The 18,201-nt window shown below is 44.0% G+C and overlaps 1 protein-coding gene across 1 annotated transcript in view; it reads right to left on the bottom strand.

The window, feature by feature from the left end:
* Positions 1–4,408: 4,408 nt before the first annotated feature.
* DNAJB13 (DnaJ heat shock protein family (Hsp40) member B13) overlaps positions 4,409–18,201 on the bottom strand; it is a 76,217-nt gene continuing 62,424 nt past the window's right edge. The window contains exons 6-8 of the mRNA XM_078656248.1: positions 12,465–12,578; positions 9,930–10,006; positions 4,409–4,755 (exon numbers count right to left, since the gene is read on the bottom strand). Of these exons, the coding sequence (XP_078512374.1) occupies positions 4,602–4,755; positions 9,930–10,006; positions 12,465–12,578 (345 nt within the window). The 3' untranslated portion in view covers positions 4,409–4,601. The remainder of the gene's footprint in view (positions 4,756–9,929; positions 10,007–12,464; positions 12,579–18,201) is intronic.

Here is an 18,201-nt window from a genome sequence, read left to right as displayed (position 1 = left end):
TTTGCGTCAACAGATGCGTCAGAATTTCTGACACATCTGTCAATCCTTGCGCCATGGTGCGTCGTATTGTAAATACGGCGCATCCATAGTGGCGCAAGGGTTTCTAATGGTGGCGCAGGGAAAGTGATGCATCTTTAAGAGGCGTCACTTTATTGTAAATATGCTCCCCAGTGTAGGAGAAACAGAATGTTCCTGGAGTAAGGAATATATTGAATCTTCTGCTATACCAGGATTGAAGGCACACCATGGCAAATATCTAAAGGCTTAAAGTTCTGCCACATTTTTGGCAGAATGGACACTTTATCTTAAGTGATCATTACTTCTTTACGGTTTTCTTTTAAGTTCTTTCTGCAAACTGCTCCCTGGGGTGCTAGAGAGAACGGTCAAACCAGCAAGTGATGCCTTAGGAACTTGCAGTCAGGCGTGATGTTGCTGTTTTTTCCCATTATGTCTCGCCTGGTGAACATTCTGTCAATCCCACAACTGCTGAGTACCACACACCAAAAGTACTCAGCATTCGAAGAGAAGTTCAAAACAGTCCCAGACTAAACATGCAGGTCACAACCAATGACCTGGAATACACATAGGTTGGCTGGACCAGCCTTTACAAGAAGAGCTCATTGGATGGGAGGTGTTTAGGAGTAGAGTGAGACCCTGCGGGATCCTCACAGGACAGGATCTAATGGGTAAAACATAAACACAGAGAAGGCGTAAAATGTCTCCACCCCATACCTTCCATGCTCAATATAGTCTGATCAAAATCACCAATGCACCATCTTGATGAGACCGCCACAGATCACCCAACATTTTACCAATGAATGTCAGGCCCACTACAGTAGAAATGAGCTCTCTATAGACCCCTGCAAGGGAATCAGAAGGATGCAATAAAACTCGAGAATTATTACTAAAGACATTCAAAGGTGCTCTAAGGACAAGTATGAACCTGGCCATCTCCAGGTGGAGATGTAATCCACAGCTGCCAGCAAGATGAAGCCAAAAGACCCTCTGCCCTGTCGGTTAACCATTAGTACAGAAGGTAGTAGGATACCCAGCCATCGAAATCTAGCGACAAACACCATCACTAGGGCTTACTAATTCAAAGAACATAAACTCTCTGTACAGAAGGAAGGCCATCAGGAGGCTGTGCCTAATGCTACCTCGAAGAAGAGGAAATACTCCAAAGACTGAAGTTACTACTGGATCTCTAGATTTAGAAGTAAAATAGAAATGTTAATGTTAATGATATTTGTAAATCGCGCTGTTACCCAAGGGTGTCCTGGTGCTTTGCAGCTGCAGTAACCAGTCTTAGTTGCCAAATCAAAAGGCCTGGAACACACATACCCGACAATGAAATTGTGTTGCAACCACCAACATGGCCATAGTGGAGACACAAGGGGGCAGATGCAGCAAGACAGCTTGCTTGTTGCGTTGCGTGACAGAGGGCAGGAATGCAGCATATCTACTAAGATATGGCACATTCCTGCTCTCTCCCTGTGCTGGCACACTGAGTGCAGCAGAGTACCAATGCAGGTACCTTTAAGCCATGGTACAAGGGTGCCTGAGTTATAGCAAGGATTGTTTTTGTGAAGGAAGGGATACCTTCCTTCACAAGACATATTCCTCCTCGTTAAGCCTCACCTGGGAAGGCGTGGCCTTTTGATGCATTCCCAAGTTTAGTAAATCCGGGAATACGCCAAAACCCATGGGTGGATGCATGGGAACACCCATGCTCCACCTTCCCAGGGCAGAGTACCACAAGGCAGCAACTTTCACTGTCTTGTGTTACTCCAGATTTGCCAAGCCACTCAGAGCCACGCAAGGTGGCTTTGCGTGGGTCAATGAATCTCACTGACACCCTTGCGTTGCCTTGCGCCGCCTTGCGTGACACAATGGCAGTGCAAGGGCTTCTTATATCTGGACCAAGGTATCAAAGATGGAGTGAAATGGACAATTGAAAACTAATAAGGAGTGAAATCCAGCTTGAAATGCAAAAATCCGCCTGGTGGAATAGAGTAACAGTATATTGCAACCATGGTGTGTGGGTCGATTGATACCATACAGTCTTCAAGCCCCAGAATAAGAGCCTACACAGAGGACCACATTGTAAACACAACTTGAGCAAGAACAGACTTCAGGTTGTGAAGACCCAGAAAGAAACACGAAACCCCATTCATATGAGGGAACAAAAAACTAGAATAATTGAGGAAATAACTGTTAGAACGGCAAAACAAAGTGCCATGAATCTTGAGGGGCCGGACCCCTGCATTCATGTAGCAAGCGGGCCAGCCCAGAAGGTACTGCCTCGTTACAGACTCAAGGATCTAAAAGCGTGGGCCCTGGGAATCCAAAATAGACTTCCGATTGAGCCATGGAGGGACTGTTGGGAACCTGATCTTATCATAGGTGCAGTAGCGGCTCCTCCGCCTTAGCGGAGGAGGAGTGTTGCCCCACTGCTGTTCAAGCAGTGCAAAAAATGAAGAAAAAATATGATCTCAAGACGTTATTATCATTTTATTTTCTGTACGGGACTCTGAGCCAGGTCATGCGGGGCGGGGCTGAGCTAGCCAGAGCAAAGTGAGTAGTGGTTTGCCCTCCTTGAGTGCGCATGACGGTTTGTAAATAAATAAATGTAAATGTAGTGCTTATATAGCGCACGTATCACCCCCGAAGGGGTCTCACGGCGCTGTACACATACCGCTGTGGAACCCTTCCTGGCCTTTCCCTGTGAAGTGCCCACTCCTGGGCACCCCCAAGGTGAAGCCAGGCATCCTAGCGCTGCTGGGCAGTTGTGGAGATTAAGCAAGCTATTGCCCAGAGTTGCAGAGTGGGACTCCATGATTGGAATAGGCACCGAGGCGAGAATTATCCGGTCCAGGGAAATTGAGCCCAAGACCCGCCGAGGCGGGAATTGAACCCTGGTCCGGGCCAGACCTCTGCATCAGGGTCTGCCGCTCTAACCATTGAGCCACACTTCCCCACGGTTTGGCCCACCCTCTTGGCCCGGCCAAACTGCCATGCGCATTTAGCATTTTCTCCACCTGTCTGTGTTGCACATCCCAGTGGAGAACATGCCCAGGCTCCCAGACAGTGCCTGAGCGGCCAAATAGGCCGCTCAGGCCAATCATGATGCTGCTGATGCAGTGTCATGATTGGCTGGGAGAAGCTGGGAGCCTGGGTGCTTCCGGTGCTACCAGTGCCGAGGAGAGGCGTGCGGCGGAGGTAAGTTTATTAAATTTATTTTTCACCCCCCTTCCGCCTACCCCTCCCGTTCTGAGGCAGCCGCCACTGCAGAAGTGGCATATTCCCTACAAGCAAAAAAAGTTTTGAATAAAACTCCAGTGAAACTCAGGATCAATGTCGATGGGCACAGGAAAGAAGCTACTGACGTCAGAGCCCTCAGTGGTGTCATTCATGGCTCTATTACGTCTTAGCTAGAGGAGGCAGCAGTCGAGTAGGAACCATGTGGCCACCTTCTGGCGCCGGAGAGCTAATTCAGCACTTATAGATCTAGTCTAGGTCTGGTGCGATTCAAGAGTTCAAGAATCTGAAGGTAGAACTATAAGTGAGGAATGGGTGACAGGGAGACCCAGGCAAAAAGTGCTAAGCAAAATATATTATACAGCAAAAATGTGATTGTATTTGACTTCAAAATATAGCCTCCTATAATCATGTTTTCTATACAAGATCATTTTCCAAAATGAAAATACTATCTTTGAAAATATGTTTTGACACCCCCCCCCATCCTGTGATGTAGGATCTATTTACCCTTTTCTAAAAGGCCATGTGAGGTGGCTGCTTATCAGTCTGCTAAGGGACCATGAGCCATGTTGCTCTTAAGTCTATTTCCCTACTCTTGCAGAAGAGAGCCACATTATCAAGCACTGCACTTTAAAAGGCTTCCGATAACCTGACACTGCAATTCTATTGATCATTCACTGGGCATAACGTCCCCCTTATTAGCAGTGAGGCAAGTGGTTTTATGTTTCCAGTGACAAGTACAGAGACAGTGCTTTGTTACAACCAGTTTTTAGAAGCTTTTGTGGAAGCTGAATGGGGCATTCCATCCACTCATGACTATCTATCCAATCCAATTCAAGCCAATCCCCAGCGCAGCCTTCAATTCAGTCCCGCGTTGCTTCTAAAGTGCTACATCTCCACCCAAGCTTGCACAAGAGTCTGGAAAAAATACTAGAGTCCTAAAAAAAGAACACATTCCAACTGGCCAAAGAAATCCCTCTAGTAGTGTTCCCAGTGGTAGCTTCCTCCCAAACCTACTACATTACCTGGAATAAGAGTGCAGGAATAACCATACAAAAAATAATCCCGTATGTTTCTTTGCGTACATGTCAGTTACTATATGAATGACAAGAATTCCTATTTCAACCTGATGCGAAATGCAAACAATGACTTGAGGAAGCGATAAGCCTTTTATTGTACGCGAACACCCCTAGTAGAATATGGCTTCTACTATTTACAATGTATAAATATAAAAATGGGAATATCAACAGTAGAAAGTCATGTGACATGACAGCTGCAATGATGTAGTCCAGAGGATGTTTGTATTTTAATGAGGGACCCCCATGTCCTGGGTACAGCTGCCCTCACATCGGGAGGGCGTGTTGTATCAGCTGCTTCTTCTCTGGGGTCAGCTTCTCAGGGAACTGAATGTCAAACTTGATGATGAGATCTCCCCTCTGGTTGGGGTCCTTGGAAAGAGGCATGCCTTCCCCTGGCACCACTTTGCTGTATGTGGGGCTGAAAGGAAAATAACATACATTACAATTCAAGGAAATGCTCCACTTCCCTGAAACAAATGGTGTTGAAGAGTATGGTGCTGGAGAGGATGGTGTTCTAGATGTTGGAGTGTCTGTTGTTATCGGTAACCGCATTATAGAGTGTGGTAATTCTGCCTTATGGTGTTGGAGAGTACGGTGTTTTAGGATGTGGTGTTGGGAATATATGTATGGTTGATAATGATGTTTTGGGAAGCTGCCATTGAAGAGAATGTTGTTGTTGTATATGATGTTGGACTGTATAGGGTTTACTGACATGGGGGATATGTACAAGAAAATTGTCGGAGCAAGGTGTAATGCCAAATTTGGTAACGCTGCGCTCAGACATTTTCAAAATGCAGGGATGCGCCGTATTTACAAAAAATTTGAGCACCCCTGCGTTTCCCCTAGCGCTGGCGCTAAAAAAACTGCCTACTAATGACGTGCCACAAATGCTACATACAGAACATACATAAATGATTAAACATTCCACTAGACAGTAAGGAAACAATGTAGTATATAAAAAATAGTAAAACGATTTAGTCCTGGCAGACCAACAGGGGAAAAGGCGGCAAGGCAGGAAAGCAAAGCAAGAAACAAGAAACCACACCTTACAAGATTTCCAGTCTGGCTAATGCTCCACCAAACCCAAATGCCAGCTCCTCTCTCCCAAGAGGACCTGCAGCTTGGCTCAGGAGCATAAAGACCATTTCCCCAAGTTGTACAAACCAATCAAAACCACTGCAATGGCAAGTAATAAGAACATGTTTTGAGCTTCATCCTGTTCAGACCCTCTCTGAAAGTCCAACCAGCCTCCTCTTAGAAACAAAATTCCTTCGAGGTGGACATAATTCAACTTAGTGGAAAAGCTGATCCCAGCCCTGAAGCTCTTCAGAACGAAGTCACTTTTGTAGGACAGAAAGTGCCTTTATTGAGCAGCATCACTGGACTCAAGTCCTGGAACTGCCAAACTCTCTGTTTCCCACTGAGGACTTCTTTTTGACAGATCGCCTCCTTTAGGATTTACTGCAGCCCTCCTGCTAACAATCACTATTACACCAGCTCCCATTCCATCTTTGGGTTTATTTCATGTCACCGTATGAAGATCAATTGCCTTCATCTGGGATACTTTTTGCGATTCAGAAATTGATTTTTCTCACCCTAAACAATATGTGGGAACACCCATAGATGTTATAGAAGTAGACAGTGGCCTGCAGCATTAATGTTGGAGTTGTTAATTGTACATGATTTCCTCTATAAAAATAAATGAAGGAAGTAATCAATGGATTTCAAAAAGCTTTGTTATGATTAAGGTCATTGTGTTGAAGAATTGAACAAATTATCTCAAGCTGAAAGCAGAAGACTTGTTAAACAACTTAACCCCACAGGCATCATTTAAAAGGGCAACATGTAGTTTGTCAAATGACATACCAGCTTTTATTAAAATATAGAATAAATACCTAGAGACTTATGTTTAAGACTTTCTGCACAACCAAACACCTCTTTCTTCTATTTTATTTGTTATGTACTTCTCAATTCTCTCGAATCCCATGTCCCTTTAAAATGTTTAGTTGAGATTTCTGTCTTGCCAATTTATATTGGTAAATAAAGTCTTATGTTTACTTCCATGATTTAGCTATGCTATGCAGCATTTGCAAAGTCACTTACACAATTAGAGAGAGATGTCTACTTCACCCACGCACATTGTCCCTATTATAATATATTTTCTATACCTTTTTCCTATTATAATATATTTTCTAAACCTTTTTAAATTAAAAAATAAATGTAACTTAATTTATTTCATAAATAAATTCATCTAAATTACTTCTATTTATAACTTTCCAGGATTATTAATATGAAATAAATAAATATTAATGAATAACCTCATATCTTTTTAATAACACCTATAAAAACGATTTAATGTAATATATGTAAAAGTAATTAAATATTTATAAAATATTAAGTTACTATTTCTTTATAATTTTTAGAGATTTTGCTATATGCTTACATTAAATATATGAAATGAATATATGAATGTATATAGGTATTCATTTGTAACAAATAAATATTTTACAAAGTTTTAATACACTTTATCAAATTTCCCTATACTTTACCATAGAGTGATTGTGATTGTCACACAGTGGTAAATTTGCACTTATAAAGTTACTACTAGAATATACGCCTTGTTTCACCCCTCTCCTTTTAGTGGTTAGAGACATAAGAGTCTTGAGTAACTTTACTCAAATGGTGAATAGCTACAAGCAGTAAAGTAACTTAAAAGTGTGAAAGTAAATGTAGTCATTGTAACTCAACATATGTAAAATTCCCTCTAGGAATAGAACCCTGAGCTTTTATTATATTATTATGTAAATAATACCTCTTTCTTATCTTTTATAGTAGTAATAAGATATAAGATGGACTGTATCTCTTTCAAATCTCAGACTACTTTGCATCCAAGACATATGGCTTGGATTTGTGTCGACAGGGAAGAGTTCACCTTTTTGAGTCCCCCGTGTGTTGAAGACACAATTTGTCATCTACTACGTCACATCCTATTTAGATGGACCAGAGTGCAACAACCTTTGCCAGAATACATCCATCTTCTTAACACACCTAGACGGATGCTGACAAAGGTTGAGTTCTAATCAATCAATCAATCAATCAAGGCATTTATATAGCGCACTACTCACCCAGAGGGTCTCAAGGCGCTTGGGGGGTGGGGGGGTCCGCTACTGTTCGAACAGCCAGGTCTTGAGCTGCTTCCTGAAGGAGAGGTGGTCCTGGGTGAGGCGAAGGTGGGTGGGGAGGGAGTTCCATGTCTTGGCTGCCAGGTAGGAGAAGGACCTTCCTCCTGTGGTGGCTCTTCGGATGCGGGGGACGGCGGCGAGGGCGTGGTTGGTCGATCGGAGCTGGCGAGTCGGAGTGTAGAAGTTGAGTCGATTGTTGAGGTATCCTGGGCCTTGGTTGTGCAGGGCTTTGTGTGCGTGGGTGAGGAGTCGGAACGTGATTCTCTTGTTGATCGGGAGCCAGTGCAGGTCTCTCAGGTGTCCGGAGATGTGGCTGTGTCGGGGGATGTCCAGGATGAGTCTTGCTGAGGCGTTCTGGATCCGCTGGAGTCTCTTCTGGAGTTTGGCAGTGGTTCCGGCGTATAGGGAGTTGCCGTAGTCCAGTCGGCTGGTGACGATGGCCTGGGTGACCGTCTTCCTAGTCTCGGTGGGGATCCACCGGTAGATCTTGCGTAGCATGCGCAGGGTGTTGAAGCATGACGAGGAGACGGCGTTGACTTGTCTGGTCATGGAGAGGGAGGAGTCCAGGATGAAGCCCAGGTTTCGTGCGTGGTCCGTTGGTTTGGGTGCGCTGCCCAGGGCGGGGGGCCACCAGGAGTCGTCCCAGGCGGAGGGCGAAGATCCCAGGATAAGGACTTCCTTTGGCTGAGCCCCTAGGTTTGTGAACATCAAGCATAGATGATCCGACAAGGGGGCGTATTTACAAGGGGATATCTTATCAACACCAGAACATCACTTTTAGCGATGTTCTGGTGGCAATATCCCCTTCTCCTTATTTACAAAGCCGCTTTAAGCCACTTAACATAGCTCATATTGTAAATAAGGCCCCTTTTCACGCTTCACTTAGCTTGAAAGGGGCATGGAATGGGTGTTGCAGTGGGCATTCCACTGCAGCACCCTTTGCTTTTGACGCTGCCCCATATTTACAAGGCTGGGGCAGTACCAAAAACTAAGACCATGGAATACCTGGTCTCGAACTGGCAATACGAGGATAAATTATTAATTTCTCCTCATTTTTTCCTCTTTCCATGTGTGCTGCAAGAGCAAACCGCCTTTCAAGATTGTTTATGTGCAGCAAGGTGTCCCTTCCACATAAATAATCGCCCCTACAGCACAAGCACCCTTGCAACATGGCGCAAGGGTGCCTACGGTGGCGCTAGACAGCTTTTTTAACGCCAGCGCTAGGGGAAACACAGAGGTGCACCGTATTTTTGCAAATAAGGTGCAGCCCTGCGTTTTAAATAATTTCGGAGCACAGCATACCCATTTTGGCGGAAGACTGGGCTCCAACCTTTTGTTGCAAATATCCCCCAAAGTGTCTTTTTACTTGGTTTAGTACAAAATACAGTGAGCACAACAACATCGGAGCTAAGAGATTATATTCATCTCTATGATGCTGAAATGAAACTGAATATCCTCCTTCGACCACACTGCATGTGTCCTTTAAAGGGAGTGAGCACCTCATACTTGAACTCAGCAGAGACCCTTGTGATTGAGCCTGTGCTTACAGGTATCTGATCCAGCCCTTCAGGTAAGTTTGCTTCAAGCTTTACCTGATCAAGACTGGCTTAATGGGTGGACGCACCGTTTTTGCGGTTCTGTCTACTGAACCAACGTGATTTACATTCTATGAGCCTTTCTAGTAAAACCTACACTACACTACACCGGGATTTATGCGGCCTCTGGAACCAAATAAGGGATACATAAGACAGCACTGGAAGTAGAGCGGAGTGCTCGACAGGGCCTACATCCACTGCTTGAGATGGCCACCATGACCATAGCCCTTTTCAAAGGCACAACTCTACCAACTTGGAGAGTACATTACAGGCTAGCGTCAATCTTCAGTACAGGCCACAGACCACCTCTCATGGACACATGCTCTATATCCAGAGGCCTTCTCACATCAGCGATACTACCCAATGAAATGATGGATGCGTTACACACTGTGAAATTGCTACGAATAACACCACAATGTAAATTTAGCATGATGTCTATTTCTGAAATAACTGATGCATATGTACTGTATTATATTATGAAACGCTAATAAAAACGCTTTTACAAAAAAAAACCTGGAGAGTACAAAAGAGGGACGACTTTGGCCATAATGAGAGACAAGCACAAAATTAGAACTGTACCTACAAACTGGCAACTTTTCCACGCTGCCTTCCCTACTACATACTGTCAGTGGGGTGGTAGTGGTCACACACCACCTAGACTGTCTGCGAGTCCTGACTTTTACAGTATGTTGGGCTCTGACACTGCATGCACTGAATTTATAAATGAATTGTTTGTTATCCTTGCATAGAACAGTTTATAGAGTGAACAATGTGTAGTTCACTTGTTTTTGTGAATTTTAATAATTACTACTTACTGAACAATGTCGTTGATGGGAATATTGAGTAGCCGTTCATCTAGAGTTTCAATATCCACAGTACAGCCTATTAAAGCCTGCAACCAAAAAATTATCAGATTGTTAAATACAAGTATGGGTTAAACACTCTTAAAATAGCAACACCATCAACATTGATCTATCCTAAATTGTTTTTGTGTACTGGATTGGCACATTTTTGGGTTGCCCCACACCATTCACAAATAATTTAAAGCATGAACAAATTGTTATGCTATTGTTATGCATGACTTCCATAGGAAGCCTCAAATGTTTATACCAGATTCTAAATCCGATAACGCAACAACAGTTGACAGCAAAACACATTACAGTTACTACGTCAAAAAAGCCTAGGCCATTGTGACAGGGCTCTCTGAGCCAATTATACAACAGATGTTCCAAAGCCAATTATTTTAGTAATACTTAATGAATAATGGGAACTAATTACAAAACCTCCTGCTGTCACAATAACAAATATGAAGAAATATTGAATTTTAATGATTGGATTACTCATATTCTTCAAATAACAATTCCAAACAATGATCAGGTGTTACATGTGATAGCGCACGCACAGTTGTCTCAACCCACGGGACAAAATTTATATATGGAGGAACAGCAAATTTCAGCAAATCAATGATTTTTCTCAAAAAGGTCTTTCATCAACAAATAAGTGGTTAAGACATATCAGGTGACGCTTTGACCCCAAAAAGAAAGATTTAACAGGGTCATCCTCAGGATAGATGTAGCAGCCTGTCCAACCATGAAATTATGTCTCACAAATGAGACCATCAAAGCGGAAATAAGGTTGCTGAAGGCATATAGAAAGAGGAACCTCCTCATAAATCAAGAGGATTCTGAGAAGCGTGTAAGTAATTGACTTTGCACTTTCTTATACTAAAAGGACGCAGCTCGCCAGCCTGTGTGCTAGGTGGTGGCGTTGAACACTTCCTACAGAGTCCTCCTGAATTATGAGGCAGATCCTTCCTATAAATGCCTTCGGAAACCTTATTTCCCCTTTGATGGTCTCATTTGTGAGACATAACTTCATGTTTGGCCAGCCTGCTACATCTGTCCTGAGGAAGTCCCCGTTAAATCATTCCTTTTGGGGTCGAAACATCGACTGATGTCTTAACCACTTATTGACCTTGGGACCTAGGATATTTTTAAGAAAATTATTGAATTGATGGAATTTGCTGTTCCTCCATATATAAATGTTGTCCTGTTGGTTGAGACAACTTTGTGTTATGCCCACTGTATAATATTATATATTCTTGCACAAATGTTTTTGTCACTTATTTTCGCTTGCACTGCACCGTTTACATGTGGCACCTCCCCATTGTTTGAAATTGTCATCTGATGAATATGAGTAATCCAATCATTAAAATGTAATAATTTTTCATAATTTTTACTGTGGCAGCAGGATCTTTTGTACTTGGCTCCCCTGCTTATTCGTTATTTCTTAAATTGCCTTTGGACCATCTGTTGTATTAATGGCTCATATACCCTAGTTCCATTGGAATACAGAATCTGTATCCCCTTTTCTTAGCAGGGCTCTCTGAGAGACTGTCAGTGCAGCACTGCTTGTCTGCTTTGACTGAAAGCAGAAATCATAGCTTCAGAGGAGGGAGGGAAAGCAAGCAAGGTGGCGGGGTCTAGTTAAGGACTGCAGTTAAGGTATTTTGTTTTCACATTTGGGTCAGGGATGAGAGGTCATGTTAAGTATGGCTCCCCCATTACCTTTTGCCCTGCATAGCAGTTGAAAGCAGGGGCAGATGATTTTGGGGGCCAAACTTCGGGGTTCTGAATGACATCATAGGCAAATCATGCTTCACTCTCGCTATCTATTTGATGTCAGTCAGAACCCCTCGGCGAAAAATATCCCCGTTATTCACTGTTACCCATCTACAATTTTATATGTATATGTAAAGTAATAAGTCATAATGGAGAAATGAGATTTGTACATTTCAAGTTTTTTTGTTTATTAAATCAGGCTACAAGAAAGTTCCCTTGCTGAAGGGAGAAAAATGCCCAAATGTAGGAGAAGTGTTGGATAATTATGAAAAGTAATGTTTCTAAAATATATGTGACACTAATGAGTTCTTACAATTTCATCAGTGTGTGCTTCGGACGTGGAGAAGCTAAGGATTTCCAGGCTCATTTTACCTTTCAGAAGTGCCTCGAAATCAGCCCACTTCCGCCCATACAGAGAAGATGAAGGCCCACGAGTAAGCTCGAACAAGCAAAGTATGGGCACAATTTACACAGCTCAACAAAACAAAGTGAAGGGGGGATTCCAATATAATGAGATGAGAAAAAAGAAGCTCCTCTTGAAAGCCAAGGGAATGAGCACAGTTAAGAAAGATAATGGGATCTTCCATATATGAAAGGGGATAAGATTTAAGAGCAGGCGATGACTTGGACCAGGAAACAGGATGCCTTCCTTGTTCAGTATTTCATGGAGAGTCACCGTGTTATCAAAAGCACCAGTCACTCTGTAGTGAAAGAAATGTAGGTTCCTACCTTTCCCAAGGGAATGCAGGTTGTGCACACCAGGTCGTTCCCTTGTCGTGTGAACCTTGGATGTGGCTTTTCTTTTACAATGAAGATGATGTCGGCTGGGATAATGTTTGGCCCCTGGAAATGATGACAATGAAAGTACTCTCTGAAGAAAGGTTCTACTCAAAGTTCTATTGCTAATACAACCATATCTATGTCTAACATTTTACCATAAAAACGTTCAGTGCTTGTTTAGATTTTGGCTAAACTGTAGCCAGATCCTGCCATTTCCAGCATGCTTTTCTAAAGAGGAAAGTGTGGACCTTGACACCTGGGCCAAAGTCCCACTATGTCCTCTTTCCAGGAAATTCTACGCAACTTTATTGCCAAGGACCTGATTCAGAGGCTGACAGTAATGTATAGGCGTTCTTATATAGCGCTATAGCTGTCACCCGACGGGCATCCTGGCGCTTAGACTGTAATGACACATACATGATGTTTCCAGCATCCGGTCCATTTACATTGTTCTGGGGAACAGATAGGTTTTTAAGGCTTTTTTAAAAGAGTGGAGAGTAATGAGTACTGAGTAAGAGTAATGGAACTTCTGACAAAAAAGGCAGGAATTTTTTCAGGTCATCTCTACCTGTGTCTTCTTATTTTGGGGATGACAACATTTCTGAAATCTGGCAGTCATGACTGCCACAAATGGTGCTGTAATGGTCACAAAATTGTAGACATGTCAGTCCTCAACATGCCATTGATGCCACCTCCATGCAAAACTGCAGTGACAATCAAAATGGTTATGTATGAAGACACACATGTTGTCCCTGCTGTGCTGTGGAAAAGGTACTAACAGATCAAGGTCACTGCAATTGGGGATTTTGGAAAACTACTCACACCTTGAGGGGTACTTTTCCAATAACCACATTGGTGGAGGACAATTCCACCATGCCACAAAGGCTTGATGGAATTGTGACAAAATAACTACACAGTATTGCAGGGCTAGAGGGACGTTTAAGAGACCAAGCCTAAGTAGTATCCCCCACAAGAACAAACTACTAAACAACAAACTTAGGGGTCTATTTAGAAATCCATAAGTGATTCTATGCTTTTGTAATCATGTCATCAGTACATGAGAAACAAACACAGCAAATCCAACAAACCATACCACCAAAAAGTGAAGCACCAGTAAACGTGAGTCACCCCTGGTTAAGGATTCCCATCAAAAGTCTTGTATGGATCAATATTCTCATTTGGTAGTCCTTAACGGGTATCGTGTCTCTTGATCATTGAGACCGGCATACCCCGACAGCCAGTTAGGGGTAGCGACCCACAATCACTCGGTACTACCACATGATGTTGATACAATGGGAAGTGCAGTGCAAAAGCAAAAAAGTGGTGAATTAAAACAGGATAGGGAACTTAACACAAACCAGTTTTAATAAACGTTAGCCCCTTCCCCTTTAAAAACAAGAACAGTATAATAGCATCAACGCAGTCAACACAAATAGCTGCGAGGAGACCAACATGTTTCAGCCCCAGTGGGAAAATTGCCCAGGCTTTCGTCAGGGTCTCTGTTCTAAATATATGCTACTGCATTATGAGTGATAAACGTGTGAAAAAACTAGACAAAAAAACACACAAGTGAAAACCAGAAAAGGATATAATTCTCCTTCAACTGTATCAACTCCTCTCTTCGGCACCTGGTCGATTTAGTACTGTATGTTGGGGACAAACATACCGGTAAATCACGATCAGTAATCATGGTCTGCTGAAGGAGGTTGCACTATACCTCAATAATTCTCAAATTCATTACTCACCCAGGATGTCCGGGGAGTGGACCTCACCTCTTCCTGGACCTGGCTCAGGATATATGAGACCCCGCTCTACAATAACAGAAACCAGCTCCGTCACTACACAGTGTAGAAGAATCAAGCATTACTCTAGTCTAACACTGTGAGCTTAACGAAGACAAAAGGTCTCCTGTACATAGAGTACATTAACAACTGTCAGAATACTATCAATACAAACTACTGTACACCCCCACCATTAACCACTGGCCGAGTAACCATGGGTGTCATATTCACTAAAGTACACAATCAAGTCAAGGCACACCTGTTGCACAAATAGTAGGGGAGATAGAGATGTGTGTCCTACCTGTCCGTCGTTGTCTCTGGATCTGAGACTGAGTCAGGGGGAGGCACTGAACATCCATCATTCTCCCTACTTGACTCGTTTGGTCCAACAGATTAGACCAATCGGTGCAGGTGTAAGAGGGGCACGGTGTGTTCGCCCTAATTACTCAGCGTCCGCTGAGATGCCAAATAAATTGAAAACCGGGGGGCCAGGTCCGTGTTACCGACTGCCCTCGGTGTTAGGAAGTCTCCTCGGTGTTTGGGAAACCCTCGCGCGTACTCTCGCGAGATTTCCACATCGAAACTACAAGATGACGTCACGCGTCTGGCTGTTGTAGTTCAATCATGCCGTTTCCGCCCAATATGCACTGTGGGCTGTGAAAGAACTACCAAATGACGTAATGGTCCATGGATCAGTAGTTCGAGGTGGCTGCTAGTCGCTATCAAGCCACGAACATGCAACCTCTCAGTGCCTGTTAATTTATGGAATATAGACAGACAATGAAACCCACTCTGTCCAGTGTAATGATGTACACAAGCAATTATGTAAGGGAAAGTAATCAATATAATTGTGAGTAGTTGATCACTTGTTCGTGAATGGAAAACGCAAGTGCGACAAGGCACACCCGCAAACAACTGTGCAGTAACAGAAAGAGTCCACACAGCAGAAAAATCTGGTGCAGATGTGGCGCTAAAGGAGTATTAATATAGCCCAGTTTTCAAATATACATAGGTATTAAAAGTCTGTTTGAGATATTGGACAACAGCGTTAGTCACACCAGCCCTATGCAGATCACACTAACATACCTATGTACCTCATATTACGATAGATTGACCCAGGGTATATCGTCGTTCAATCCTCGTCTGTCTGTGCCCAATTTAAAGACCCACTTTTGTTCACGTAAGAACAGAAATCTAGACACGTCACTCACATGTGGTGGGATGAATGTTTTTTCCAGGACATGCCACATGAAGTCTGTTTCAGCATGATTGTGTGTTATGAAATGCTTAGTGAGCTTTGAAATGTCCTTTTTGCACCGAAAGGTGCTCCTGTGCTCTTGCATCCTCACGCGCACCTTCCGCGTGGTCATTCCCACGTACCGTTCATTGCACGTGCAGGTAATGAGGTAAATTAGATTAGTACTGTTGCAGTTAGAAAACTGCCGCAGTTCCCAAGGCCGATCAGTCCCAATGTCCACGCTTGTGATTTTGGTAGTCAAAGGACAAACAGAACAGCCTCCGCACGGATGGTGGCCCACCACCGCAGGTAGGTCCCATAGAGTGCCTACCTCTCTCCTTGGTGTAGCTTTAGGGCGAGTGTGAACTAGCTGGTCCCTTAGGCTTCTGGAGCGTTTAAATGCAAAGAGTGGGAAATCGATTTTCTCTTTGCCGCTGTTTAGAATTCTCCAGTGTTTCTTAATCACTTTCTGAACATAGTTAGACTTAGAATTGAAAGTAGTCACTAGTGTCAGGCGATCCAGAGGTGGTTTCTCTGGGCGCGGTTCCAGTAATGCAGCCCGATGGTTGTTCGCTGCACGTTTGTATGAACGCTGGACTAGTTTCTTGGGGTAGTGTCTTGCAGTCAACTGCTTAGATAGATCACCTGCATGTCGTTTAAACGTCTCTGTTGTGGAACAGTTCCGACGAACTCGAAGAAACTGTCCAAATGGCAGATTCTCCCTCAGAGATTTCGGATGTTGGCTTTCGTACAACAGCAGAGAGTTCCTTGCCATAGGCTTACGGTATAGCTCGCTCTCTAGGCCACTCTCGGTACTGTAAATTGAGAGGTCCAGAAAAGGAAGCCTCTCTTTGCTCATTTCTATGGTGAAACGGAGATAGTTGTTCTGGCCGTTGAGCCATTGATGGAAGCTGAGGGCCGATTCTTTAGTACCCCTCCAAACCATGAGAATATCATCGATGTATCTTTTCCACCAAATTATAGATGAAAAAAACGGATTGGTGGGATGCAAAACTATGGTTTGTTCAAAATCATGAACATACAAATTCGCTAGGGACGGGGCAAAAATACTGCCCATGCTGGTCCCAGAGATTTGATGGTATATCTGGTCCTCGTACATGAAGAAGTTTTCTTTCATGGCTATGGTCGCCAGGGCCATGATGAAAGGTACCGGAGTAATGGAGTCCAAATCCGATGACCCCAGGATGGACCTGATGGTGTCCAGAGTCGCATCCTGGGGGATGGAGGTGTACAAGGACTCAACATCGAAGGAGACTAGATAGTCAGTCTCTTGATTGAAAGCAATGTCAGGAATTACTCTAAGGACATCGGCGGTGTCCTTGAGAAACGTGGGCATGGTTTGCACCAAGGGTTTGAGGAAATAATCCGCAAACGCTGAAAGAGGTTCCAGAAGTGAGCCCAGGCCAGATATTATGGGCCTGCCCGGTGGTGGTCTCTGGGGTTTATGCACCTTCGGAAGGGTATAAAAATACGGCATGGTGGGATGCTTAACCTGTAGGAATTGAGCCTCTGAGGGGGTAATCCAACCCTCTCCCAGGGCCTCTTCAACCAAGACTTTGATTTCACTCATCAATCTGGGAGTGGGATCTGTGGTCAGAGGTCGATATGCATTACCGTTGCTCAACTGACGGAGAACTCAGTCCTGTATGTCTCTACATCTTGCACAACAGTGGAGCCCCCTTTGTCCGCGGGCTTCACAATTATGGTCCTGTCCTGTGTCAGGGTTTTAAGAGCCAGTCTCTCCGCGGTGGTCAAGTTATTGTAGCGAGACGTGGGGCTATAGCGTATCTGATCTATATCATTTTTAACAGCTAGTTCAAACGTGAGTATGTGAGGTGGTATGGCATGTGTAGGAGGTGAGAAAGTGGATTTAGTTCTCAAGCCTGTGTTCCTATCTCTATCATGCTCCATTTCCTCAGTGTTCTTGTCCTTGAAAAAATAGTGGAGCCTCAGTTTACGGAAAAACTGTGCTAATTCAATTTGGAGGACAAATGGATCCCCCTCATCTGTTGTCACGAAACCTAGGCCCTTGTTGAGCACAACTTCTTCGAGGTCTGATAAAGGTCTTTGGCTCAGGTTCACTACCAAGCTCATTTCTGGTGTGTTTATTGTTCCTGGGCACTCCTTCTCGTGTGGCTCCGTGTACCTGCATGGGGACCTGTCGTGTCCTCCCATTGGACCTGAGGTTGTCCTTGTGTCGGTCTTCTTTTGCCCCGTGACCGTCTGGGGCCACGCGCCAAAAAAGGCTGACTATTAAAGTTTTGGAACCCGGGAAATGGAGCCATAGGTGGCGGGAAATTACCTGGATATCCCCACGGTCCCGGTGGCCACCACGATTGAGCTGGCATATTGTATTGACCCCTGTAATTCTGGTATCTACCTCCTCCACCTCGACTACCTCCGGCATTAGCTGATTGGTTATTAGTATCTGAGTCACTACCTGTATCGGAGCTGGATCCTGAATAGTTGGATCCATACCTTCTTCCTCGTTTATTAAAGTCTCAACAACCTCAGGTCCAATGGGAGGACACGACAGGTCCCCATGCAGGTACACGGAGCCACACGAGAAGGAGTGCCCAGGAACAATAAACACACCAGAAATGAGCTTGGTAGTGAACCTGAGCCAAAGACCTTTATCAGACCTCGA

The sequence above is a fragment of the Lissotriton helveticus genome, chromosome 8 (genome assembly GCF_964261635.1).
Source record: "Lissotriton helveticus chromosome 8, aLisHel1.1, whole genome shotgun sequence".
Taxonomy (NCBI): domain Eukaryota; kingdom Metazoa; phylum Chordata; class Amphibia; order Caudata; family Salamandridae; genus Lissotriton; species Lissotriton helveticus.
Note: the sequence above shows the minus strand (reverse complement) of the source record. Positions and strands in the feature narration are given on the sequence as shown.